The 26,603-nt window shown below is 37.3% G+C and overlaps 3 protein-coding genes across 31 annotated transcripts in view; all 3 read left to right on the top strand.

Annotated features, from left to right (window-relative positions):
- Positions 1-6,256: 6,256 nt before the first annotated feature.
- Positions 6,257-7,372, top strand: LOC119554930. The gene is made up of 3 exons (XM_037866038.1): positions 6,257-6,791; positions 7,115-7,171; positions 7,231-7,372. The coding sequence occupies exons 1-2, from the start codon at positions 6,257-6,259 to the stop codon at positions 7,144-7,146; spliced, it is 567 nt and encodes a 188-aa protein (XP_037721966.1). The 3' UTR covers positions 7,147-7,171; positions 7,231-7,372.
- Positions 7,373-9,501: 2,129 nt separating this feature from the next.
- LOC119553672 (sex determination protein fox-1) overlaps positions 9,502-26,603 on the top strand; it is a 126,217-nt gene continuing 109,115 nt past the window's right edge. For all 29 annotated transcript variants that reach the window (XR_005219779.1, XR_005219778.1, XR_005219775.1 and 26 more), the window contains exon 1: positions 9,502-9,967. The gene's annotated coding sequence lies outside the window, so the exon portion shown is untranslated. The remainder of the gene's footprint in view (positions 9,968-26,603) is intronic.
- On the top strand, positions 20,633-22,730 carry LOC119553673 (cytosol aminopeptidase). The gene has a single exon (XM_037864216.1). It carries the CDS (start codon positions 20,918-20,920, stop codon positions 22,490-22,492), a length of 1,575 nt encoding a protein of 524 aa, XP_037720144.1. The 5' UTR covers positions 20,633-20,917; the 3' UTR covers positions 22,493-22,730.

Here is a 26,603-nt window from a genome sequence, read left to right as displayed (position 1 = left end):
ACAGGAGTGTGGGTTTGGTATGACTTTAAGGGTTATTGGTTAAAGCAGTCAAGCTTTTAATCCTTCAAAACATACTTAAAGAATAAAAATTCGGTATATCTATTTTATTAAGATTTATTTCTTTAAATGAAAAATGTTTTAGATGTTGTTAAGTGTTTAGTGTTATTTAAGTGTTGTAAAGGTCTTAAAAATCACAATTGGCCCTATCTCTAATGCAGTTATTATGCGCAGCTTAAAGTTTCTATTGTGAAGCCAAAACATTCAGCCATTATCTGTGCAAATAAACAGTAATCATTGGCGAGTTTTGCCACCCAACTTTTCGTTTGCATAAGTTTCGGCAAATGTTGGCCATCAACTTTAAGACAGACAAAAGTGCCGCAAGATAAGCCAAAAATCTGCAGTGCATACATTTGCCAAAAAAATAACCAAAAAATAATAAAAGAAAAAACACTTGAATAATAAAGGAAGAATGAAAGGAAACTTTGGCAGAGACACTCGCTCACACACGGAGTCATGGAACAGAAATTTCTATTTAATAACGCCAAAAGAGAAATTACACTGCAGCATTTCGGTGTCGAGAGGGATGTGAGTGTGAGTATCTGTGTCCGCCTTTCTCCTTTCTCCCGGAGTGACTGAGTGTGCGTGTGTGAGTGGAGTGGAGTTTCTGTGGGCATTGTATCACGACTGCATTAATTTATGTACGAAATGGCATGGCAATGGCATTACACTGCGATGCACAGCACGTACCGAATAAAACGATCTCTACGGAGCTGAATCTGCGGCCAAAAGTCAGACGGGCAGAAGGCTCAGACGGGCACACTGCAAGATGCAAAACCAGTCGGAACCGGAAACGGAAGTTACGGATGGGCCAAGAACAATGTGGCTTATAAAGGGGCACTGGAAAAAAATACTAACCATGCTCTAAAAAAATCGTACGCTTTTTTTTGATGATTTCAATTCCAGGATATACAAATATCTTGAGTTTTCTATAGCCGGTAAAAACTAAGATATTAAAACTGCATATTTTTTAAACATTTGCTGTTGATATTTATATTTTGTCGTAAATTTTGTTTGTATCTTTTAATTTTGTTTTAAATTTTTGGACTAATAAATCAAGAACAAAGAAAACAAAACACAGCCTTTAAAATACTTATCTTATTTAAATCCAGAAATATCTGTTATTTGAACTTATAGAGCCTAATAGCATTTTTATGATTAAGTACGAAATATCTATTTATGATTTAGTGCAAAACGGAACTTATCAATTAAAATCATTTCATCCTTATAATTTCTAATTTTAAATATACTTCTCGCAGTGTTTCAATGTGCAGCATTTGTGGCGAATGCTGATTGCAGGCTCATTATCCCGGTATCCAGTGACACGTAACCCCAGCAGTGGGGATACAGATACAGATACTGCATCTTAGTTCTTGATGGCGATGCTCGAAATGAAATTTTGCTGGCTTAAAGCTGGGGCAAAACATTTGGCCTAATGCATGCAAACTTTTTCGGCATCCCAGTTGAGCTAATATGGGTTGAAGTGTCCTGTCTGTGTCCTAAACAAACGTCCAAAGGACCGCCAGTCAAACAATGGGAAAAAGGAAGGACCAAGTTCTCATTGTTTGCTTGTTGCTTATTTCCTTTTATTTCCTGTTTTCAGTTCGCGTTTCCAACTGGGTAATTTACATCTAAATGGAATAATGGGCGTTGGAGCGCTTGCTCTTTAAGCACACATGACTGTTGGTTTTTTTGGGGCTAAGGGTGATAGTTGGATAAGGATGCTTTTCCTGGTGTTAAGCTTCCTTTCAGCTATCAGTGGTCCACTTTTAATCGAAAGCAAAAGCGTTAAGGGCAAAAATTTCTGGGAAATAATATTTGAATTTTTTAAATCATTTGAAATCCTTGAAAATATTATATGGTCTAAAGTTAAAATAAATCGAATACTTTTAAATGAAGGAGTATGAAGGATTACCTTTTTATTGGTCAATAATAAGAGTACTTCTCACATCACTAAAACATCGAAGTCATATACTAAAGGGTGACTTTAATGATTTATACATAGTTAAATAATTTTGTAACTGAAAATGTTATTTTCAACATTTATGTAATTTTGCATTTGCCAAGGAAACCTAAGCCCCTTGAAGTAATGCCTCAATATTCCTAACTATTTCATTAGTTTCAAGGCATTGCTAAGCTGACAGCATTTCGAACTTGTATGCATACAAAATCCCACAAACAGATTTGCCCCATCTTGGCCCCAAATTTATGATCAGGTGTTATGGCCCCGCATTATTATTAATTATTTGGTACAAAGGACAAAGGAACTTCGAGGCGGACATAATTCGCAGGGTCACGCCCTCTCACGAATCGGATGATGACTGTGCCTGACATTTCCCAGTGTCAAATGCAAATGGAATTTGCATTTGAATGGCTTCACTCACCTCAGTGCCAAGTTATGCAACTCAATTTGAATGTTGCACGTCGAGTGGCGGCTCGTCCTTGGCCAAAAAGGGGTGAGATGTGGGTGAAATTCTATAGTATAAGCCACATCCCAGATTACGGGTTAACTGTTTATAATGCACTGGCAACGAGAGTCTATGCTAATTACGTGTGGAAAAAGTGGGGAAAGTGCATAATTGAAAAATTAAATATGCTAATGGAAAACGCATTTTGTTTACTCGGACTGAAACTCTTTTTGTTGATATAGCATAATCGAAATTCGAAATGCAGTTGAATTCATAAATTATTTCCCATAAACTTTTTGTCAAATTAAATTCAATGGATAAATGGAAATTTATCTCAGGCCAAACTTTAAAAGCGAATCGTATTTATCACCCGCACAAACAGACATAAAAATTGTCGCTATCTTTGACTGGCAGTTTATTGTCCCCATAATTTAAAGCGATTTAATCCGCCTGCCTTGACTGTCTCGTTCACAATGGCAACCAATTAAGTTCTGTCACATCATTTTAATGAAATTAAAATAAAATCAGTGCGAATAAATAGGCCCATGATGGATGCCTGGAAACCGCAGGCTTTGCTTTGTCTCAAGGCTGAAAAATGTGCTACCGACGGTTTTAAAATTCAGGCCATGTCCGCCGGCGTCTGACAGAACCACTCAACCACACCCCCCCCCAAAAAAAAGGAGCCCCAAAACCACCCACTCACCCACTGACTGACTGACTACATGAACAAGGTGCTGCCTGTTTGCTTGCGGCTTCAACTGCTGCATGAATCCTTAAGTGACTATGAACCAAAAAAAAAAATGGGGAAAACGGGAAAAAAATAAAATGAACAACAAGATAAAACGGGTAACAGAAGCGGATGCCCGGGCAAAAGTAGACAAACGCTTAGTCTACTCAATCCTCTGGAAAATTCAAGGGATGGGGAAAGCGTAACGCCCATTTCTTGTTTGCTTTTCCCACTGTGTGAAGGTCGTGGTGACGTCGAGCTGGGAAAAAATTGCCAACTAAGTGTTGAGCATAATAATGAGAATAGCAAATGAAAAACCGACGCACTAACAGCCGGGGTTACAAAAATATTCCTTAAGGAGTTTAAAAAGATCCGACATACCAACAGATATTACAACTCAAGAAAGATAATACAATATATATTTATAAAAAAACCTAAAGGTATCGTGTAGTATATACTGTATAGTATTTATTTATAATGTAATGTTATACTTTTTTTTTTAAGATTATATTATATAAAGCAATATTTTAATTGGATCACATTCTTTCAAATTTGTATACTTGTAAAAATAATACTTATTACCTTTATATCTTTTTCTTAATTAAGTTTAAAACAATACCTCTGCTACTTATGTACACAGTATAACAGTGTGACCATTGTTCTTAAAAAAATAATTTATTATTTATATTTTAAATAACAATTTATGTTAGATATTATGTTTGTTCCTAATAAGTACATAAAGTATTTTATTTTTTTTAAATAAACCTTTAAACACCCATTCACATCACCACTTTTTTTAACCGCAACTGTTGTCAAGAAGGCACACATTTGAAAGCCCGCTGTGATTCTGTTTGTATTTTCCCAGTTTAATGTCGTCCAACTTTTACTTTTTTTCAGCCGTCTGTTTGTTTTAAATAAATTATGCCCGACTACGGGCTTTATTTAACTTCATCATGTTAACGAGTCGGCTTACTCAGAGAACTACTCTTCTTTATGTCACACACATTCTGACTGCATATTCAAATGCGTTAACCGATATGCAAATTCATTTCCTGTACTTGGTCCCCAGGCAATTAGTCGGCCACTTTGATACAATTGGCTAAATTGCAAGCGGCTCGATTTAATTTTGCCAGCTTGATATTCTCTCGGCCACAGGAAGTCATTGACATTGTCATTCGGTTTTTTGTGGCCTGATGGCTGTCTGCATGGCAGTCAAGTGAATTAGCATAAATTATTAGCCTTGCCGCTGGGGAATTGGCCTCGCTTTAGTCGGCTTTAATATTCTGCCTAAATGCAAATTTAATAATTCCTTTAAAGGTCATTTACTATTTATACTAAAGTAGATTTAAGTAAATCAACAGGGTTTTGATAAAAATAATTGGTTTATCAACTTGGATTTGTTTACAACATAAATTATGATTATTTAAAGTTATTTATTTTTGTTTACAAAAATAAAATTTCAAATTAATACTATTTGTGATTACTAATCTTGAATATTAAGTTATTAACTTTAATATCTTGATTTTGGGTAAAGGTATTTATTAAATACTATTTACACATGTTTTTATTAATAGTTAGAATATGGAGTTTATAATAAAGCTGTGTTAAAATAGATATGTTTAATCACTAAAAAATTGTTGTGAAATGTTCAGGATCGTAACGTACGCAGTGTTAACACTTTATAAACGCATTAGCGACCATCTGACATCAGGGGCAAATACTGCATATTTCAGTTTGTGTCTTGGCTCTTATATTAAAATACAATTTTCAACGACAGAACATTTGGTACTAGGAATATGAAAAAAGGGGAAAAAGTAGTTCAGGCTTGCAAATTTATTTATGAGCCAAGAAGGAAAAGGGTTTCCCTGACCATTGTCCGCCATAAATCATGCGATTATTGGTCGAAAACACGTGGCCAGATAAAGCTAATGTAAGGTGTGCCTCATAACTATAAGAAAGGTATTTCAAAAGTTACAAAAAAGTTAATATTAAACTAAGTAAATTTAAAAAAATAATAGAAACATTTACTTTACGCATTTTAAATGTTCGAGATATAAACTAATAGATTTTTACAATAATTGTATACTATAGGGGTTTAATTTACAATTAAATAAATTGTTATCCCAGTATTAGATAAGTAAACTTAGTATTTATATATCATTTTGAATGATAAAAAAACTTGAAGTATATTTATTAACGCCCTTTTTTTGGCTGTATATTTTAGTATTATTAAAAACTTTGTTTTGAAACGCACTGTATGCACGTGGCAACCAGGCCTTATAAATGGCTGTGCCACGCCCATAAGGCGCAGGACATTAAACTCAATGAGTTGAAATTATTTGCAGCTGAAGGTCAACTAAATGCGGACTGAATAAATGGCGCGGGAGTCTGGGAGAAAGTGGCTGGAGTGGAGTACCCATGGTCGGATGGTCCTTGTGGGTGTGGCTGTTCGGGCGCCATTAAAGACAACTTCCGCAAACAATAAATTTTGCTTACCAAAGAAACTGGCTTCGCCTGATGGCGAAACGGAACCCAAAAATGGTTTGGTGGATGCTAAGAGCTTAAGCGCTATTTTTTATACGGAAAAAAATATATTCTAGGGGTTTCTTTATTTTCAACCGCCAAGCGAACTGGTGTCGATTAAGCTGTTATACATTTTGGTGGTTAAGTTAGAGCTTCACGGTTTTACTTTTATATATTTTTCGGGTAGAATTTGGTCTGAGTTTTCGGCTGGCTAAATGCGCACGGTTGCGTTAATTTGTATGGATTATTTATGGTGGCCGTTGCCGTTTCTGCTGCTGGCAGCAAATGTGGCCACAAAGGAAGTGAAGCTGGGAAAACTCGAGTTCGTTCGGGAAAACCCGGATGAGCTGCAAGTTTTCTAAAAGTTTGCAGCCTCACGAGTGCCAACTAAAATTTATGGTGCTGTTTTCAAAGTTGGCAGAGCAAAGCTTCAGCTCGCGTACATTTAATTTCCCTGACTGTACAAAATCAATTAACAAGAAATGAAGTGACAAGTTCGACATCGAATTGATATCAGTTAGGTTTTCTTCTCCGACCAAAGATGTTGCTAGTTCTAGCGGTTTTTTCGTTTATAAGTTTTACTTATGGAGCGTACCGAAGTAAAGAAGAAGTCCAAGTATCTTTTCCACAATGCGAGAGCATCATCAAAGATCCCAATTCAAATCCTGCAATAAATTTCCAATGCCTCGTGGTAAACTATAATTTATCTGCTACCCTTGAGGATGTTATTTTGAAAATGGATCAAGTTCAACAGCATTTGGATCGAATTTTCATTGATGATCAGAAATACAAACCATCGCCTTTTAAAAATATAGATGATATTTTGGAGATACCAATTGATATTTCCAGTACAGATTGCCAGACAAAGCGACACATACTGCAAGCCATACGTCGAAAGCTGGAATGGTATAAAGTTATGAATGAAAGATCGCCCACTCTTTTTGCCTGGCCTTCGGAATCGAGTATATATAAACCCCAGATTTCCGAGCAGTATTCAAATGTTGAACTGAGGTCCGATTACTCAAAAGTAATGAATGAAACTCGCTGTCTGCTGGCAAAGGCCATTGGAAATACAGGTAATAAATTAAGCTTTTAAACTTTTGTTGGCTTAATTGATTGCAACAATTAAAAAGGCACAAAAGCGGTGACAGGTGCGAAAAGTGCCCAGAGGGGCAGGGCTACTGCATTTAAATTGTAAATAAATATGTGAGCATCTCGCCGCACAATGGCACGCAATCAGCAAGCCTGAAGCGAAACTCTATCACAGAGGTGACGTCTGCACTGGGGAAAACCTGTTGTTAATACAAAAATAAAACGATTTGATAACAGTTTATTGTCTATTTTAAAAATATATATTTGTTTATAATTTCAATGTTTTTAAATATATATTTTTTTACAGAATCTTTTGCTAAATTTGGTGACGAATTCTAAATATGGACAAGGCTTAAAGAAGATGGTATCTCATATTTATATTTTAATAAAAGCTTTTGTATTTACATGGTACTCTCTTTTAAGGAGTTGCTGTTGTGACTGTGGCTTACAACTATTTATATTGCTTTTTTTAAGTATTACTTGAAAAATACCTCCAATGAAATGAATACTGAACTCGGAAATGCAAGCTGTTTAAAAATAAATAAAGAATTTTTTAAATTTTGTTTCCCATTCCAGCTAAAAGATAAGTCTAAGTAAAATGTATAATAAACAATTAATTGTGTGTAGTGATTTAAATTTCGTATACAAAGTATTTTTAATTTATTTAGATCGTAAATCTCCAAATTAAGCCATCTTACTATGGGTATATATATTTTTTGTCGTGTCTGACAGAACCTGCTGTGCTGGCAGAAAAACTTGCGGTCACATGTGCTTTCGCCCAGTCGCTTGGCCTCGTTTTTAAATTGAAATCTCAGCAGCAAACGCTGGACATTCTCCGTCCCCGCGGACAGGGAAAGGGAGAAAGTTGTCTCTGCATTTCTCCCGTCCTTGGTGTGCTTTAAATAATTGCTTAGAAGCCGAGCAGCACACACTCGTAACAATAATAACCGCCCAAGCACTAGGACTATGATAATAATAGCAAATAGAACCTGCCGCAGATGGAGCTGCCACTCGGACAGCCCCCATTTTCCCACATAAGCCTTTGGCTTATGACCCCTACTGCAAATGCATTTCACTTACTATATATATATATATAGTATAGTAGAGTAAAAGTGGCGAAGGGATGGCGTGGGGGTATGTGTGTTCATACTCGCTTTTAATGTGCCATATAAAATAATTTAATGACCAACCGGAGACGGGGGCGTCTCCTGGTAATGAGCAAAACGATTGGGGCCACTAAAGCGGGCGACTGTAAATGATATTAGTGGCATATTATGGTAAAGATAGCCGTGACAAATGCCCTGGCCGCACTTTAAATGGTTAACACATAGATTCAGCATACATTCCATATAAAAACATTTATATTTGCTTTTGTATTAAAATTAAGTAGTTAAGTGAATGAATATCAAATGCAGAAATGAATATGAAGTAATGTTTTTTTTAATGACCGTAATTTCCACTTAAAAATACATTTTAATGTCAAATTTATCTAACAAAAATATTTTTACTCTCTTCATTGTAATAAGTGATTCACCCTACTCAGGTATTTTAAATTCAAAGGACAGTAAACGTACAAATTATAAAACAAATTGCAGATAAAACCATTTATCAAATTAATTGGAAGAAAATTAAAGAACACGGAAATATCTTGGGGTTATTATGGTATACCTTTATTTAAATGGTAAATGGTCCCTTTTTTCCTTTTACCAATTCTGAATTTAAATAGCTATTCTGAAACTTTTCTCCCGAGCATCTTCTTGCCTAATCTGCAGAATTTTCCCATCGGTTGCCCTAAGTCTACCCTAATTAAGTTATTCCTGGCCCGCCATAAGCAATTTCGAGCTCAATCTTCTTTTAAAGGAACCTTAAAACGGAATTAATTTCAAGTATTTTTATATCCCTTAAATTTCCTTTTGGTTTTTGGCTCGATTTGTCGCCATCTTGGTGTGTCCCTTATCCTGACTTTTCCTCCATTCATTTTACTGTCTTGGTCATTTTCTGCAAAATAGTTGCGCTTTATTTTCACCCAACTCCGTCGCCCAAGTGACAGCTGTCTTCACCTCCACTTCCGCTAGAATGTCAATAAAAATTCAATTACGTTTTCCGCCGAAGAAGAAAAGTTTCCGCTGAAAATACGTTTTCTTTATGGCCTTCTGTTTCCATTTAAAATTGCCGGCTCTTTGTCAGGGGGAATTTGTTTGCCATCCTGATCGATTCGTGATGCTGGAATTGGGGTAGCGAAATCAGAGACACAGGCACTTATATTTAATGGCCTAATTATGTAACCAAACGCTCACACATAAATAGGCTGAGTAAATAATCATAATCATCAGTGTTTCATCGGGGGGAAAAAACCATAAAGTTCTCTGGCTTCAAATAAAAATAAATTGCGCTTGGGCAATTTGGCGGAAATGTTTTTCTGGCTTGAACACATATGTTTATACTAGTTTTTTCTTTTTTTTTTGTGGTTAAGTAGTTGGGCCATGTTTATGCTGATGATGGTGAAGGTCGTTGGGCATAAAACCAAATTTTATGCTACCTTTTAGCAGGTAATATCAAAGAGCTCAGCTATATTTTGCCCACTCTCTCTCACGCACACAAAACTGTTATACTGGCTGTAGTGTTATACGGCAAAGGCTGCTGCATACTTACAGGCTCTTTTTGCGGAAAATTTCAGTCTCCCTTTGCAAGTGCTCACGTGAGGACGGAAAAACTTTTGCTCATCGCTTTTCGCCTCGCATTGGCAAGTCGCGTAAAATTCTCGTGAAATTAGGAAAACCACAGAAATTCTCCAGCCCCCCACCCTCAAAGGGGAAAACCTCAAAGTTCTTGGGCTATCCGTATCAATCAGCGACTAAAGGCTTTAGTCTTTCTCTGAGTGTGTGCTTTTTGTGTGTGCGCTGTGTATTTAGATGTGCCGGCCTTAATTAGCAGCTTTTCCTCCTTCTACCGCTGCTCTTGTGTGCGTAAGATTAATGAGGCAAAAGTGTTTTATCGTGTCGTGCGTTAAATATTTAATACTATATCAAATAAATGTTGCATAAGCAGCCTGTCATTTAGCATCTTGTGCCAAAAAAATAGTGTGTGCTTTCTGCTTTTACCGCAAGCAATTTGGACAGACAGAAAGTGGACATATACGATTAGCAAACAAGTTGATCAAGTAAGTTGGGGGCATTACATATTTACAAAAATGGACCCAAATGTCACCCATTTTTGCCTCTTGTAACATTTTTTATTGTACCATTCTTCCGCTGAGATATCTTGAGCATTTTCACATTTCCCAAACGCATTAAAACATTTTTATTGCCCATTTTTGCTTTATTTCCGACATAAAAAAATCGTTTTCCAGGTAGATAATTTTGATTTGATATACGCGTAATTTCGTACTTCGTTATTTGGTTGAATTCCTTTGTTGATGGCCTTCCTGGGAATTTCGATTTGCTTTTACCCTTCATTTATTTTCAGCTGGAGATGGAAATAATGGTAGAAATGCCCGCAAAATACATTTACATTTACAGGACTCCGGGCCGGTTTTCATTTCAAATTGCTCACATTAAGGGGTCATCTCAACCTTTATAGCACCCGCATTCTTTGAATCTGGATATATATATATACACAGCTCCTCTTATTGCCCAACGCAGGGTACGAAATTAATTGTAACCAAACGATTTGCTGCTTACCGCAAACTTACTTTTATCCTAGTTCATTTGCCACGCCCCTATTCCCCACGGAATGGACACACTCACACATTTAAATGAATGCACAGAGTGTACAACACACAGAGAAAAAATGTGATTCTTCAATGGGAACATGTTATAAAAAAAGGAAAGTGATTTAAGATTTAAGGAAAGTTACGATGAGTACATCAAGGGGTCATACAAATATGCAAGGATTTAAAATATGCTAGTATATTGATAAGAAGTACAAGTTGTTTACTCCTACATACAAAAAAAAGTTTAAAAAATGGCGAAGTCCTTTTATTTTAAATCCAAAATCGAGAATTCTTTCAAGTCTAATTCAAGATCGCTTAATCTTTAAAGTTCATCTCGAGAGTACTTTTGTCTTGATTTCAAGAACGTTTCTTCTCAAACGAAAACATTTGATCTAAGCTTTTTTAATACTCAATTTTTCTGGGTGTATTTGTAAAGTAATAAAGTTACCAGAATTTTAAGCATTGAGAATCATAATTTTTAATTTTGAAATTCTTTTCTGAGTGTACTTATACAAACACGTGCACACGTACATGGGGAGGCATGCGGCAGCATCCCAACTAAGTAAATAATGCGTAAAACAAGTCAAGCGTTTTACAAACCCACCCATTTCACCACCCCTTTCCCCGTTAAATAGGGGGTTCTCACTGCGAAATGGGGAGTTTCCCCATTTAGAAACTGTAGAAACAGTCAATTGTAAAATTGCTGCAGCCAGCAAAGCGTGGCAAGGAAGCTAAGCGAGTGCTCATAGGTAGTTGCCTGATGTTGCTGATGGCAAGGATTGCAGGATTCCTGGAACAAGGATTCCTCCGGTGGCACTGTGTACGTAATTCATTATTATGCCGACGGAGGCTAGGAGGCAAAAAAGAAGCCAGAAGCAGGAAAAAATATTTGCGCACATGTGGCTAAAGTTTCCATCACTTCAGTCGGCTGCTGTTATTCTTGTTAACGCTAAAATTGTCTGTCACTTTGAGACTTCCGTCATCAGCGGGATAAAAGCTGTGGGAAAAATATGAGAACGAAAGATGAGACTACCCATAGTTGTTTGCAAGTTGCTCCACCGCCTTTTGTTTGAGCTACAAGGATATTTAAAAATAACGTCGTTGGGTTTCACTTAAGCATTTATAAATGCCTTTTAAATGAGGCTTAAAGGTGGACGAAAATATTGGGTATTTAACTGTGTGACCAATCTCTTAAAATTTTAGTTAGTGTGACCAACTATCTATACGTTTGCATGTCTTATTCAGAATGTTCATTTAGCATTAGCACATTAAAATTTTTGAAAGCTACAAATATAGCCAGAAAATGTTACTTTCAAATAATGGAAACAAAATTATAAAGGTCACCTGATTTTGAGCCAAAATTAAACTGTCAAAAGAAATACAAAGAAACGAAAAATGTGACAACAAACGAGAACAATACACAAATGGCACACAAAATAAAAGTTTTGTTCGCTCATTTTTGTTTGACTTGTTTTCACATTGACCCACCAAAAAGTTTTATATTTTTTACAACAATCCTCGAAAACTGTGTGCCATAAATCAAGGGGCGTAAACGTGCCACCCCCACATATATAGACTAATAAAGAGAAAACTTGCACAATAATTTGGTATAAACAGCCATTACTTTAAAAAACCCCGAACCTTGACTTGTTTAGCCATCCAATGAAAAACTTTATTGTGAACTATTTTTCAACAGCTCTATTTGCCGTTATTTACATGAGAAAACACACATTTTATTGGGTGACAGACTCATGGGTGTGGGTGGCATATGTTTTCTTATTTTCTGCATACTTGCAACATCAAATTTTTGCACAAGACTTGTACAATTTATTTCGGACAATATGCAAGCTGTGCATAACTTCTTCACAGAATTTCAATAAAATAAAAAAGGAATTTATGTACAAGATATGTTGCTGAGATTCTATGAGCCAACAATTTGTGGGTATTTCTGTCACATTTTATTTAGACAAAAATGTGGATTGCAATATACGCAGATTTAACGACTTTTATTTCGACATATTTGTTTTTCGTATTTATCGCAAACACATTTTTCAATTATATCTCCGAATTTCCATTTATTTATAAAACGCCCAACCTTTCTTTCACATAATTTTCCTTATTATGCTCTGCACTTTCGGGTATCATCCATCTTAATCGCTTTGACTTCTTTGGGTGGTTTTCCATCTCCTTTTTCACTCTTTTCCCCTTTCTAATAAGCCTAATGGCATTGCTGTAGCCATTATTTCAAGGAAAAGCGTACAAATATAATTTATTCCACATAAACTTGATTAAATGCTTCTCTTTTCCACTTTTCCCATTGCATTAGCATACAAAAAGGGGAAATGGAAAAAATCCTACTTAAGTTCTTTCTTTCTGAAAAATAGTAAAGTTTCCGCACACGCAGACCACATGAAAAAAAAAACCAGAAAAGAACAAAAAAAGCCCGAAAAACTCCTTTTGTAGATGATGATGGTCTTGGCTGAAATCCGCTTAGGGAAGAATACTTACATCCTGGCAACCGCCACCTGCTGCAAGCCCTTCCATTGTGAAGCATCTATCTATCAGGCACTTGGACGAAAACCCCATTCAATCAGACATATCATCAATCATGCCCAGCATATTTTCAGCGATGCCAATACGAATGACAACGAAAATTGTTGAACCAACACATCGTAAATGTCGCATTCAAATCGCAAAAAGAAAATCAGCGAATCGATGCAAAAATTCCGCAAAATTTCAATCACTCGGTTGAATACGAATTGTGTGTGCGCTGGATGAACTGCTTTCCATATCAAGCATTTGGGCTAACAAACTCATTAGATGCTTGGCATCATTATGCAAGTCGAGAAACAGAGGCACCCAGAATCACTTAATGGGGGTGTAGGATTTCTGTGGCGGCCACAAAAAAAAGTAAAAACATAAATATTTTAGGAAATGTTCATGATTTTTAATCCTAAAAAGTGTTTAGTAAAAAATGTTGTACATACAATGTTTAAAAATTAAAAATGTTCTGCTAAAAACGGTAAAATTTTTATAATTTCAATCAATTTGCACTTAAAAAATATATTTAAAAAAGGATATTTAAGATAGTGTTATTATCAAGAGTGATAAATTGTATTTGACAATTATCACATCATTTATAGTGAAAATCAAAATAAAAAACCTTGTCAAATATTTTTTGGAATTACAAATCTTATATTTGAATAATAAGCTTTATAATAAAAATCCTAACATTTAAAAACAAACTAACGTATAGAACTTAGGTCAACATTTTGCACCCATAATTTGTATAACCTTAAGTAATAAATATTTTTTTGAGTGCATATACACGCACCCATTAAGTATGCGCCGTGTGGTTCCACTTCCGCGTATCAATGCCGTCACAATGACGCGCTAGCTGCTGCTACTGATGCTCCATTTAGCGTAAAAACATTTAAGCCAACAAAAGCAGATACCAAACACACCCACGCACACACCCTCCTAAGTGGCACACACAAACATAAAAAGAATTTTTTCTGATGGCTTAAAAAAAAAACCAAGTTATGGTGAAGGTCAGCCCGTTGTTACGATTTTTTTGGCCTAAACCCATGGCCTTTTGGTGTTGTTCTTGTTGCTTCGCATATAGTTAAATTGTTGTTGCCACTGGCATTGCATCCGCCCTTACATCTTACATCTCTTTAGCTCTCTTTGATCATGCGCCCTTTGACCCTTCGCGTAGCACACTTTTTGTGATGCTGTCTTGGACCTTTGCTGGCCGTATAACAGTTTAACAATTGCAGACTTTTGGGCGCTGCTGCGTTGCTTTCCTGCATTTACTTGGCTTTCTTTCGTTTTATTTTCAAAACTTTTGTTGTGGCCACCAGGGACACAGGAAAAAAACTTTTGGCTACAATTTTTTACTTTTATTTTGATTTAGTTATTTGCGCATCAAATCGCCACTGGCGCCAAATGGGGAGAACGCAACGCAAAAACCCCAAATAAAATTATACGTACACGTATGAGTTATGTTAGCTGGATCAACATGCATGGGATTAGGCGTTGGCCCAGGGTGTTAAGTGCAACTTTTGTAATTTTTTGTGGAAAAACGAAAAACAGAAGACTAACGAGCACGTTAAAATATTTTTCAGGCTCATAAATGGAGCGCCATAGCAAAAAATACGAAATGTGGGTTACAAAAAATAAATAATCCCTATAGAAGTGAATAAAATAGGTTAAGTTGCAAACCAATTTCTGAATATTCGTTGGTTTTTGGTTTTTACCACCGGTAATTTAGCTATAAATAAAGTTTGTTTCAGAAACTAAGATAAATAGCATGAATTCGTTTAAGCAACAGAAAATGCCTAATGAAATTCTTTTCACAGGAAAGTCTTCTGGAAATATGTAATTAAAAATTTCTGACTTTGAACTTCAAACTGTAAATATAAGTTTTGGTATAGGCAAAAGAATTTTTGCCAAAATCAAGAACATATTTTGGCTCTCATGAGATTACATAGTTAGAAGTCTATGTCCTTTCCTTCTCTTGGATTTTCCATTTACCACCCTTCAGAGTTCTTCAACCCCCATCAAGTGTCTTTCGAAAATTCCACCCGACATTGAGCATTTAGTTATGCTGAGTAGTGCTTAACCAGCAAATCGTTTCAGTTCTCTGCACTTTGAAACTTGGAAATAATTGCCATTTTCTTGCGTAATTGAGGCCCTTGCACCAAGGACTTAAAAGTGGGATGTACATCCTTGCAATTGCCTCTTCAATCCACTTTAATAACTGAGACTCTCTCTAGACTTTTTTATATTATCTAACACTGATGATCCCTTTGTCGTTTTAATGTCATTTTCATAATGCGACGCGGCACCTTCACATTTTTTATTATCCCCGGAGTGGCCTGGGTAAATCTCTTTATCCCACCCGAGACTCATCCACCCACCCGAGACTTTTGAAAACTTTTATGACGCGCTCTTCAACGTCGCTTATGTTCAGTGTGGAGCTGACAGGGCAAATGCGTATTTAATTCCACTTGTGTAGCTACTGCCACGCCCACTTCATTGGGCGAAGCGATTGTTGTTGATGCGTTAGCATTAATAAATGTCAGCGCGTTTTCCGCTGCACTGCCAAAAAGACAGACTTTTCCGCACACCGACACTAAGTTTTACATATTGCATACTTTTGAGCGTTCATTAGGGTGACAGACATGAAAGGACATCACGATAGTCAGGGTACTTCACTGGGAAAAATTTTGTTATATTACAAAGAATACTTTTTATTTAAAATAAAGTTGCAACAAAATATATTTAATATCCCTACATGCAATAATTCAATAATATTAATGTTTAAAAGAAGGGAGAAATGTTTTTTATCGCTTTGATATTTTACGGATGTCATTATAATAATGTTTCCTATAATATTCACATAAACCTTAAAGGCTCGACTAATATATTTTATTCATAAATATTAAGAAACTTTAAAGTTGGAACAATAGGTATTAAATATCTCAATGTGCTTAAAATCAATAAGTTCAATGTTTAAGAGGAGGGAGACACGTTTTCATTCGGAATAGGTTTAGACATTCTGCTGAAGCCGTTATAATAATTCTTCCTATAATATTCTAATAAGCCTAAGCTATTAAGAGCAGGACTAAAATACCGTATCCATAAATATTCCTAAACTTTATTCATTAATTATTTCAATTAAAATAATCACTGATAATATGTATTTTATTATATTCTTTTGTCTCTTAATTTCATCATTTAATTAATGTTTCATAGAGATTTAATTGCTCGATAACGTATTTTCCCAAGTGCGAGACAAACAGATGCTGATTGTCAGAGCTTCTTAAATTAATTAGTACCATTTTTTGTCTCACTCAATCTCCGGGACTTGCCGTCTCTTTCACAGGCTATTCTCTTTGAAAAGTTGTTGACAAGTAGATTTTCGTCATGGGCCATTTTTCTTGGGGGCTATCGTGACCAAACGAAATTCCTTAAGCCTTGGCCATAATCGGCTTAGGCCAGAGCAGTGCAAATTGATAAATGCTACGGAAATGAAAGGAAAATATTGGACAGTCGTTGTCTCAATCAATCAGTCTAATGATGAATTTCAATTAACTTTATTCGTCAATTAAAAAATCAAATGGATGCACCCACAGGGCTGAATCACTTTTTGATTGCCTGCCACAGGGGGAGTATATACATATGTATGTAAATCATCCCATTTGGCCAACTAAGCTGCAGCTTACTGTGACTAACACACACTCATGTGTTAGCCAGGATTTTCCCTTGGCTTCTGCTTCTGGTATTTTTTCTCGTCCTCTTTTTTCTATGAACCTCTTGCAATTTTCGTTGGAGAGCTGCAACTTTTCAATTTGCCTCTGATGGAAAATCAGTTGAGGGGAAATCCAACTACATATTTGCCTTCAATTTAAGTGATGGGAACATTTCGTTTCTGCCAATTTCCTTCACGTCCTTCACCAAATAACTCAATTATTTATATATTTGCTTGGAGTTGGCCCAACTTTAGTGAAGCGAGATAAAAAGGGAGAAAGCTTAAGCAAACTCGAACTAAGTTTACTTAACCGATTTATTAAGCAATTAGATGGGAATTGGGAGGAAATAGATAAAACTGCAAATTTGTACTTCTATTAGGAAATAGAGCCAATAATTTGGAGTGGCTACAAAAAAAATTGTTTTTAAGTTTAGAAAATTAACAAAAATTATAGAAATTTTGCGTTTTTACTACCATTCAATATATTTTATCAAATGGCAATTTTTCCCAAATAATTCGTTTATGTCAGTCAACATTTTGGTTTTAGTTCTCTAGAAAAAATAGAGGTGAAATATTTCAGTACACATGTACAACAGAACTCATTTCTAAATGACATTATATAACATGCACTTTTAGCTAACCCAATGATAGGCAAAACATTTTCAATTGAAAAAGTAATCTGTGACCTGTTTTTGTCAGTTGGCAAACGGAAAAAAAATCTAACCAATAAATGCAGATGCGAAAAAGCCGCAAAATTGGGACACAAAAACTATATACAAGAAATAAATAGAATGCGGGTCGATGGCACTGACATATACTGCAATCATTTGATTGCAACTTTCAATAAAAAGGCAAACAAGAATTCCTCTGCTCCACATTCAATGGCAAACAAATGAATGCAAATGGACAGGGGCAGGAAAAAAAAAGACCAGTGTTCAAATGCCAGATGATGGGTCCTTCAGTGACTTTCGATATCCTGACTATTCCACTCATCCGGATGACTACTAAAGGAAAGTAGAAATTAAAAACACTCAAACTGTGTGTTATCCATTCAGCCACTAGAGAACGAGATTGAAGATTGCCAAAGGACTAGAATCGGACCAAGGATAAGTGCATAAGTCCTAAAGGGAGTCATGCAAAAATGGGAACAAAAAACTCAACTGGGGAAATCAATATTACGCAGACTGGCAGACAAGTAGATATCATCCTACCAATCCTTTCGATGAGTGGAATGTGAGTTCAACTGTTGCACAGACACTTGCCACCGGTTGGAATTGCCACTTGACAAATATCCAAGCCCCCATTTTTACCTCCATCCGTCAAAAAACTTTTACCGGGAACTTGGTCCGGCATGAAAATCTCCCAAATATATGTAGGGGCAGAAAAGTTGTTCCTTCCACGGAGCTACGGAACTTGACCAACCATTTCACATGGCTAATCGTCAAATACCAGGGACATGCGATCTCGATTTCCCGACATGTCTCTCTCATTAAAAAGTAAAATAAACAAGCGTAAAAAACTTTCCGAATCAAATGTGAACGGGAAAGCTGAAAGCAACAGCCAAAAACAGTGCGGCAAAATAAAAAAAAAGGGAAAATAGTAGAGAAAAACCACTTGAGAAAGCAGCAAAAGTTTTCCATTTATAACGAGCTCAGGCTCTCCAGTGGATTTCAGAGGGCAGAGTTCAGGGAGCAAAGACTGAATGGATGGCCTGACTGCTGTACAAATAGAAGCAGCACCGACTGCCGGGCTTAGTCATAAGCGAGAGTTGAGCGCGAGTTTTTGCCACGGCATACATACATGTGCACTGGGAGAAAAGAGGCATTGAAATGAGTTATAAGTTATTTATTAAGACGATAAGAAGTCGTACAACCCTTTATTATTAATTTGGTCACATGATATTACTATTAATGTGACCAATCTTATTTATTAACATAGTAAAGTGACCAAATATTCAGTAGTTAGGCACCAACATTAAATGTTGATGCTTATTAAAATTATAAAACAACTGTTAAATGCTTCTTTTTAATTAAAACATAAATCAAAAAACAAAAAATTTTTTCATAAATATTTTCGTTTATATGTAGGTTATATTTTTCCCAGTGCCACCATCTAGGCGGCCATGTATCTTCCGCTGTCTCATTTTCAATGTGTGCTTGGCCAAACTTTAAATGTGGCGGTAATGAAATTGTTGGCAGCAAATGTTGTCAACACTAATACTAAAATACCTCCCATATACACATAAGGGTTTCATAGACGGACCCACACTCAGACAGACATCATCAACACCATTTTATGACATGGTTCCGGCGATGGCATCCAGCAGATTCGCCGAAGCCGAAAAGTTCTTCGAAATGCCAGCCCAACTAAAACAACAAATATTTGGTAAACTTTGAGCTGAAACTGTGTTGGGTTAGAAACATTTTGCGGTAGCGTCTTGTTTTGGGTTACAGCCATGTGAATCGCTTAAGATTCCAAGAAAGCGTCAAAAAGTATTTTCTATTCGATTAGAGGAAAAGTTTTGGGACGAACTTAATTAGGCAGGTAAATTAGTGGGCTAAATTTTTTATTTTTGAAGTACCTATCAGCTATTCTAAAATTGCAAGACTTACTTCTGTCTTATAAATGGAATTATGGTTTCTAGAAGTGAATTTTTAGTTTACAATTCTGAAGGCCTGGGAATTACGAAAAAGTAGAACATGAAAATTGGTAAAAAATTTGACCCTCTTTTATAAGAACAATTTTAATGCAGATTATTAAAGAATTCAAATACAAACTCATAGAGGTATCCCACGTCCAAATCAGGATCCTCAAGATATGGAATCTAGAAGTTCAGTTTTGGGGTCCCATTCTGGAAGTCATCGGAGATACAGAAAAATCAGACATGAAAGTGGGGTAAAATTTGGAAACTCTTTTAAAAGAACAGATTTAATGCAGATTATTTGCGAATTCAATTACAAACTCATAGAGGTATCCCACGTCTAAATCGGGATCCAACAACTCAAGTTATGGAATTTAGAAGTTCATTTTTGGGGTGCCATTATGGAAGTAATGTGAAATACTGAAAAATCAGACATGAAAATGGGCTAAACTTTGGACCATCTTTTAAAAGAACAATTTGAATGCAGATTATTAGTGAATTTAATTACAAACACATAGAGGTATCCCACGTCTGAATCGGGATTCAACCACTAAACTTATGGAATCTAGAAGTGCAGTTTTGGGTTCCCATTTGAATGCCATTGGAAATACTGAAAAATCAAAGCATATTGTTAAATTGTTATTCGTAATTGTTAATGGTAATGGAAAGACAATGAGAATTGGTTACAACTACTTTTATTTTTAAATAGGGATCTTTTTAATTTTTTAGCTGTTGCGATATCCATATCGAATTTGATTCCCTTTAATCATCTGGATAATCTACGCTGGTCATTTGCATATATTAACGAGCGGGTTAAGTTCCGCGCTTAATTAGCCGCTTAACTCATTTAGACTCCATTAGTTTGACCTTAAATTAAGCAACGCGGTCGAGCATAATTCAGGCAACATCTGTCAGCTTGAACCTGTCCCTTTACCTGCATAACAAGTAGATGATTACCATAATGGGACTAAATGAATATTCAGCAGATGGAGCGAATCCTTTTCAATAGATGAAGTTTAAGGTTAAAGTGAGCCCATGAGGTAAAGTTAAGATTGGAAAGGTTAAGTTTCTCTTTGCACCTTTTCAAGAAGAAGTATTTTGAGACAACCTTAAGGCCTTAAATACATAAACAAACAATGATCGATAAAGCAACCCTTGAAACCAACTTCCGACAGTTTATATATTTTTAGCCTATGGATTCTGGGTATAGCCTCAGTTTACCTTTTGCTGTGAATGTGTCGTGTGCCTAGTCCGGTTTTGGAAAATATAGAAAAAAATATCAATTTTCTGTATCAAAATTATTTGTTGTTTTTCGTGTCTTTTGTTTAATGTTCGTGAATTGAATTGTAGGATAGCGATAAAATCGATTGATTCCCGAATGCCTAACGCTTAACGAAAGACATTCCAAATAGTAATCCTTTTTGGTGGACACGAAATTCGCAGTCGTAACTAAATTTGGTCCGTGCAGGCAAATAGTTAGATATAAAGAAAGTCACCCGCGATGAACAAGCTGCGAAATGTTCTAAAATCTGTGGTCCAGCGGTCCAGGAGTTTGCCCCAGATAATCCAAATACGTAATGCCTGCGGGGCGGAATCGAAGAGCTCAAAGGGTCTGGTGGTCGGTGTTTATCAGAAGGAGGGCGATAATGAACCCAAACTAACGCCGGCTGGCGAAAAGGTCAACGATCGTCTGCAGGGCAAGTTGCAAGAGCTGATTTGTGAGACCAAGATCACGGGTCGCCTGGGCAGGGGCAAGGTTTTCAACAACATAGATCCCGAATTTCGCAGTCTGGCAGTGGTTGGCGTCGGTCTCGAGGGCATTGGCTTCAACGAACTGGAAATGCTGGACGAGGGCATGGAGAATGTCCGAGTGGCGGCCGGAATTGGAGCCCGTTCGCTTCAGGAGATCGAGGTGACGGAGGTCTTTGTGGATGGCATGGACTATGCCGAACAGGCGGCCGAGGGTGCCGTTTTGGCCATTTGGCGGTATTGTGACCAGAACTCCAAGAGGAAGCCACCCCACATTCCCAAGCTGCAGTTGTATGAGTCACCCGACTATGATAGTTGGACCCGGGGCGTCTTCAAGGCGGAGGCTCAGAATTTGGCCCGCAGGATGTGCGATACCCCAGCCTGCTGTATGACACCCACTCTCTTCGCCCAGGCCACCGTGGATGCCCTGTGTCCTTGCGGAATCACCGTGGAAATCCGCACCATGGAGTGGATTGAACAGCAGCGCCTGCATTCATTCCTTATGATCGCCAAGGGCAGCTGTGAGCCACCTGTTCTGATGGAGATCACCTATTGTGGCACTAATCCGGAGGATAAACCCATTTTGTTCCTGGGCAAGGGCATTACCTTTAATTCTGGAGCCATAAATCTGAGGCCATGCCAGGGAATGGATGAGTACAGGGCCTGTATGTCGGGAGCGGCTTCTTGTGTGGCCATGATGCGTTGTTGTGCGGCACTATCTCTACCCATCAATGTGTGTTGCATCATCCCGCTGTGCGAGAATATGCCCTCTGGTATGGCCTGTAAGCCGGGCGATGTGGTCACCCTGATGAATCACAAATCCATGGCCGTGCGAGATCTGGACAAGGCTGGTGTGGTCGTGATGGCCGATCCCATGCTCTATGGCCAGAGCACCTATAAGCCCAGACTGGTGGTGGATGTGGCCACCTTGGGATCGGGTGTCAAGAAGGCCTTTGGCGGCGGTGCCACTGGCATATTCTCCAATTCTCATTACATATGGAAGCAGTTCCAGTCCGCTGGAGCCCTCACCGGGGATCGGGTGTGGCGTCTGCCGCTGTGGAACTATTATAAGAAGCAAATCACCGATGAGATGGGCTATGATATCAGCAATGATGGTCGGGGACTGGCAAGTTCCTGTTTGGCGGCCGCTGTGCTCCACGAACTGGTTCCCTGCGTGGATTGGGCCCATCTGGATACCCGGGGCACTGGCATGCTGACAAAGCACGGATTGATACCGTATCTCACCAGGAAGTACATGACTGGCAGGCCCACGCGCACCCTGGTGCAATTCCTCTACCAAATGGCCTGTCCGGCTAACCAGAAGTGAAGGAAGATCTGAAGTGCAGTCGGTGTAAGCCGATCGGAAGGAAATCGTATTGGAAGCAGATATTTTTGTGAGATATCCTATATATATCGAAGTCTTTGTCAGTGTAACCACTCCTGTGTAGAATGTTTTGTAAGCTGTCTTGTGGAGTGATTAGTATTCCTGTATTGTGTCCAAAGTTGTACAAAATTGGTGTGAAATGTGCTTAAAACAAGAATATAAAAGCTTTTACAAATGTAAATAATTATTTTATTCGACACACCTTGAGGGGTGATAAAATCAAATCGTGTAGAACAGAAATGTAAATCAACCCGGGGGCGCCAATTAAAATTGTTTGGTCTCTAACCTAATTTCTAAATCTCTTTATTTATGTTGTAAAATAACCATATTCTCTTTTGATTAAAGTCTGAAAGGCACACCTGCTCTTTTGGTTAAATTAAAGACCCCAAAATATGGGTAATGGCTATCCTAGCACACGTTTCCCTTCCAATTAGACAAACAAATTTTCCCAATTTTCACACATTTGACACGTTTCAGCCATTTCGAAGGAGGCTTTCAACACACCTCTAGGGTTGGAATGAGGGTCTGGGGCTTAGAGAGCATCCTTGGCTGGCAAAAGGATATTTACATTTCCACCTCGCCCTTAGCCGTGTCTTTGTTGATGAAATTGCTCCAGGATATTACTTTGAATTATCATAAATAACCGAGTAAGGCAATGGCAACAGCGATATGTGTGCCAGTTCGTGTGTATCCTGCGGTTGGAGGATCAGGTGGTCCTTACATACAAGGGCTGGATATTAAAACGGGCTATTTTCTCGTAGCTTACACTCAACTATATATTTATAGATTTTTGTAACCTAATATTTTATTTATATATATATATATAAGAAAAATTATTTGATTCGAAAATAACCTATATCAAAAATTCAGTTTTTTTATTGGTCCTAAACATTAATTCAATCCCATTTTTTTAATTTTGTAAATTTATTACACAAGTATTTTTTCAAGTGTAGATTTATGATAACCAATAAAGTAGACGCAAAACCAGTATTCTTCCTCAAAATGTTTCCCTTACAATTTAAAAGCCACAAGCCACAGATGAGTTTCCAAGTTGCCGAAAAGTTTATTGAAAGCTTTTCACTTTTTTGCTGCCAAATGGATTGCGGCAATCGGTTAATGTGCGTTTCAGATTGCCAATTAAAAGTATTTGTACTCATCGAAGTATTAAAATGAGGCATCGCGGAAGTTCCGGCTTTCATTCTCTCGGCTCGTACCGATTTTCCATTGATTGGCATTTAAAATTTCATTAAAATACTTTTCCGTTTACACAGGCATACTTTCGAGCAACAAACGAAGGACACTCTCCTCGAGATGGTATTTTATGTATTATCCTTTTTTATGTAAGTTCGCATTTATCCAAGCGAATGGATGTTAACCATTTTCGTCATTATCCAGGGGGCAGCAGTTACTACCGCACACGTGACCGTTGGACATTTATCTATAGATATTCGCTTATGGAAAATCCTTGGACTTTGGTCTTTGGTCCTTGGTTCTTGGTTGTTGGTCCTTGGGCCACACGTCCAGGCCACAACGTTTTCAATTTATTTCGCTTTCCATGTGCGGGCGTGTTGGCAGCCATTAAATATATTGGATTGTACGTTAACCGAATTAAATTCGCATCTCCCCCGGCAAAAGTGCCAAGAGTACAACGTAAAATTAACATAATTTACTTCACTCTTTTACGACCTCACTGGTTAAGTCAAGAATAATTTGTTTGTCAACAAAGGGCCAAATTCAATTACAGTCGCCCGACGACAAAGCCTCTTTCGAACTTGAGCCACAAAAGCCAAGCGAACACAATGGGCTTAGGATATATATTTCCCCCTATCATATGTGAGTGGCCGGGAAAAATGTGGAAAAACGAGTGGAAAAAGCGGCTGTCTAACCTGGGTTATAATGCTACAAAAGAGGGTTATGTGTGTGGGGCATGTAACTTTTTAATTTGATTTGCTCTTGCCCACACACTTTTTCACAGCTTTTTAATTTCTTACTTTTCTCCTTTTAATTACGCAAGGGAAAAGTTTTTCACATCTGCCGCCGGTCTTGGAAAATTCATATCTGCACTTTGATAACTTGATCAAAGTTTTCGAGTTCGTTTCACTTCACTAGCAGATTGATTGCAATTAATTTATACATGTGCCTTACCATTGCATTCGCCACAAAAAAAAAATGGAATTGTAAAAACATGCGCTTAAAATAAATAAATACCACAACCAATAACAAAAAAAAGTGTTATAGAACCAATTTAATTCGCAATTCCAAATTTTTAAATAAAGTGGATTAGGGAAGAAAAAGAAAAAACCCTTCCTTGTATGAGATCTAGGTCCCTTTCTAAGCATTTGCGATTTTAATGGAAAATCCCGATTAATAAAAACGAGAAGTGAACCGTCCTACAGGGTTTATTAAAAATTTGTATAGAAAGTAGAAACTCCTTTTGCCAGTTGTTGGTCCGGTTCCATCAGATGTCATCTCTCTTTGGGAGATTCTTCATGAAGCCTTCGGTCTTCGGTCGTATCCCAAACTAGCTGAATCCAGTTGTTGGTCCGGTTCCATCATTAGATGTCATCCCTCTTTGGGAGATTCTTCATGAAGCCTTCAGTCTTCGGTCGTATCACAAACTAGCTGAATCCAGGTGTTGGTCCGGTTCCATCATTAGATGTCATCTCTCCTTGGGAGATTCTTCATGAAGCCTTCAGTCTTCGGTCGTATCCCAAACTGGCTGAATCGCAGGGCCCAGGTAATGTTGGTGTTGTCCGCCACTTCTAGAACTGGCTGAAAGCGCCTCAAGTTTTCCCGGCTTTTATCCTGACGAACCAATGGCATGGCAACGGAATGGCGTATACGATTTGCTATGAGTGGCAAAGCTAAAATAAGATTTCGATACATTTTGGTATTTTGGTTTCTGAAAATTGTTTTTTTTTTCTAAATAAATAAACTCTGAATCTGGATTTTGGATCTTATGATGTGTTTCGTGCTAAAATTTGATTTCAACTGAGGTATCAGAGTTATGGGCCTGGCATCTGAACTGAATTTTGACTTTCGAGATTTCTATGATAGCCTGATCTCTAAGTTTGTTTCATAAAAGACTTTAAAAAAAATTAAGAAACTAAACATTTTTAACACTTTAAAATATATTATAATAATCAATATTCTAGAAATTTGTTATTTATATTTTTAAAACCTATCGTTAGCTTATAAAGATATTAGGTCCCCCAAGTCCATACTTCAATAAGTATTACATTTTTTTCTGTGTATTTCTGCATGTTAAAAAGCAAAGTGTCAACTTGCATCCGGTTGACTGCTTTTGACGTTGGCCAAACTTAGTTTGCTGCCAATAAATCAAATTCTCAATCACATCAAGCTGAGAGCATGGAGCCAATTTTTACTTTGCCACTTCCCAGCCCCACGCCCCCTTATCTGCCCCCTATCCGCCCCCAACATCCCACCCATCTGAAGGCCATTAATCAATCAAATAGAGAGATAGAGAGAAGCCAAAACTGAAAACCGATATGGGTACAATCGAAGGCTACAGATGGATTTCGAGTCCACACATGCATTTGACAGAGCTTAAAGGTTTTCGGTTAATATCCGAGTTAATTAAAGTGCACTTAATAAACCTCAACTAGTATCCATCTAAATCGAGATACCATTTGGGGGACCTTGCTTGTGGCTAACCAGGGGAGACATCTGGCCAAACATGCCGGAAAACTCAAAACCCAAAAGCCATCAAACGTTGCCAAGTCAGACGAGTTCGCATTGCCAGTGGCAATAATCGCAATTTAATATTCATGACGTTCTCGCAGTCAATGTATTTGGGTACATTTCACCACGAGTTGCAACTGTCGATGGAGCTGAAGAAAGACCTCCGGACACTTCAACACGAGTCATTTTTTATTCACTTTACTTTTATCTTTTTTCCCAGGCGACAAAAGCTATGGTCGCACGAAATTTTAGAGATGAAACTGCGAACAATAGTTATAAGATTTTAAATTCATTTTATATATTATATCAGGCCTAAAAAGTTGATTTATAAAAAATATTAGAGATATTTTGG

The sequence above is a fragment of the Drosophila subpulchrella genome, chromosome 3L (genome assembly GCF_014743375.2).
Source record: "Drosophila subpulchrella strain 33 F10 #4 breed RU33 chromosome 3L, RU_Dsub_v1.1 Primary Assembly, whole genome shotgun sequence".
Classification (NCBI taxonomy): Eukaryota; Metazoa; Arthropoda; class Insecta; order Diptera; family Drosophilidae; genus Drosophila; species Drosophila subpulchrella.
Note: the sequence above shows the minus strand (reverse complement) of the source record. Positions and strands in the feature narration are given on the sequence as shown.

Bases quoted from the DNA above. Each gene is read 5' to 3' on its own strand.
- LOC119554930 (XM_037866038.1), top strand. From the start codon at position 6,257: ATGTTGCTAGTTCTAGCGGTTTTTTCGTTTATAAGTTTTACTTATGGA. The intron at 6,792-7,114 runs GTAATAAATTAA...ATTTTTTTACAG, and splicing joins AAAGGCCATTGGAAATACAG to AATCTTTTGCTAAATTTGGT.
- LOC119553673 (XM_037864216.1), top strand. From the start codon at position 20,918: ATGAACAAGCTGCGAAATGTTCTAAAATCTGTGGTCCAGCGGTCCAGG.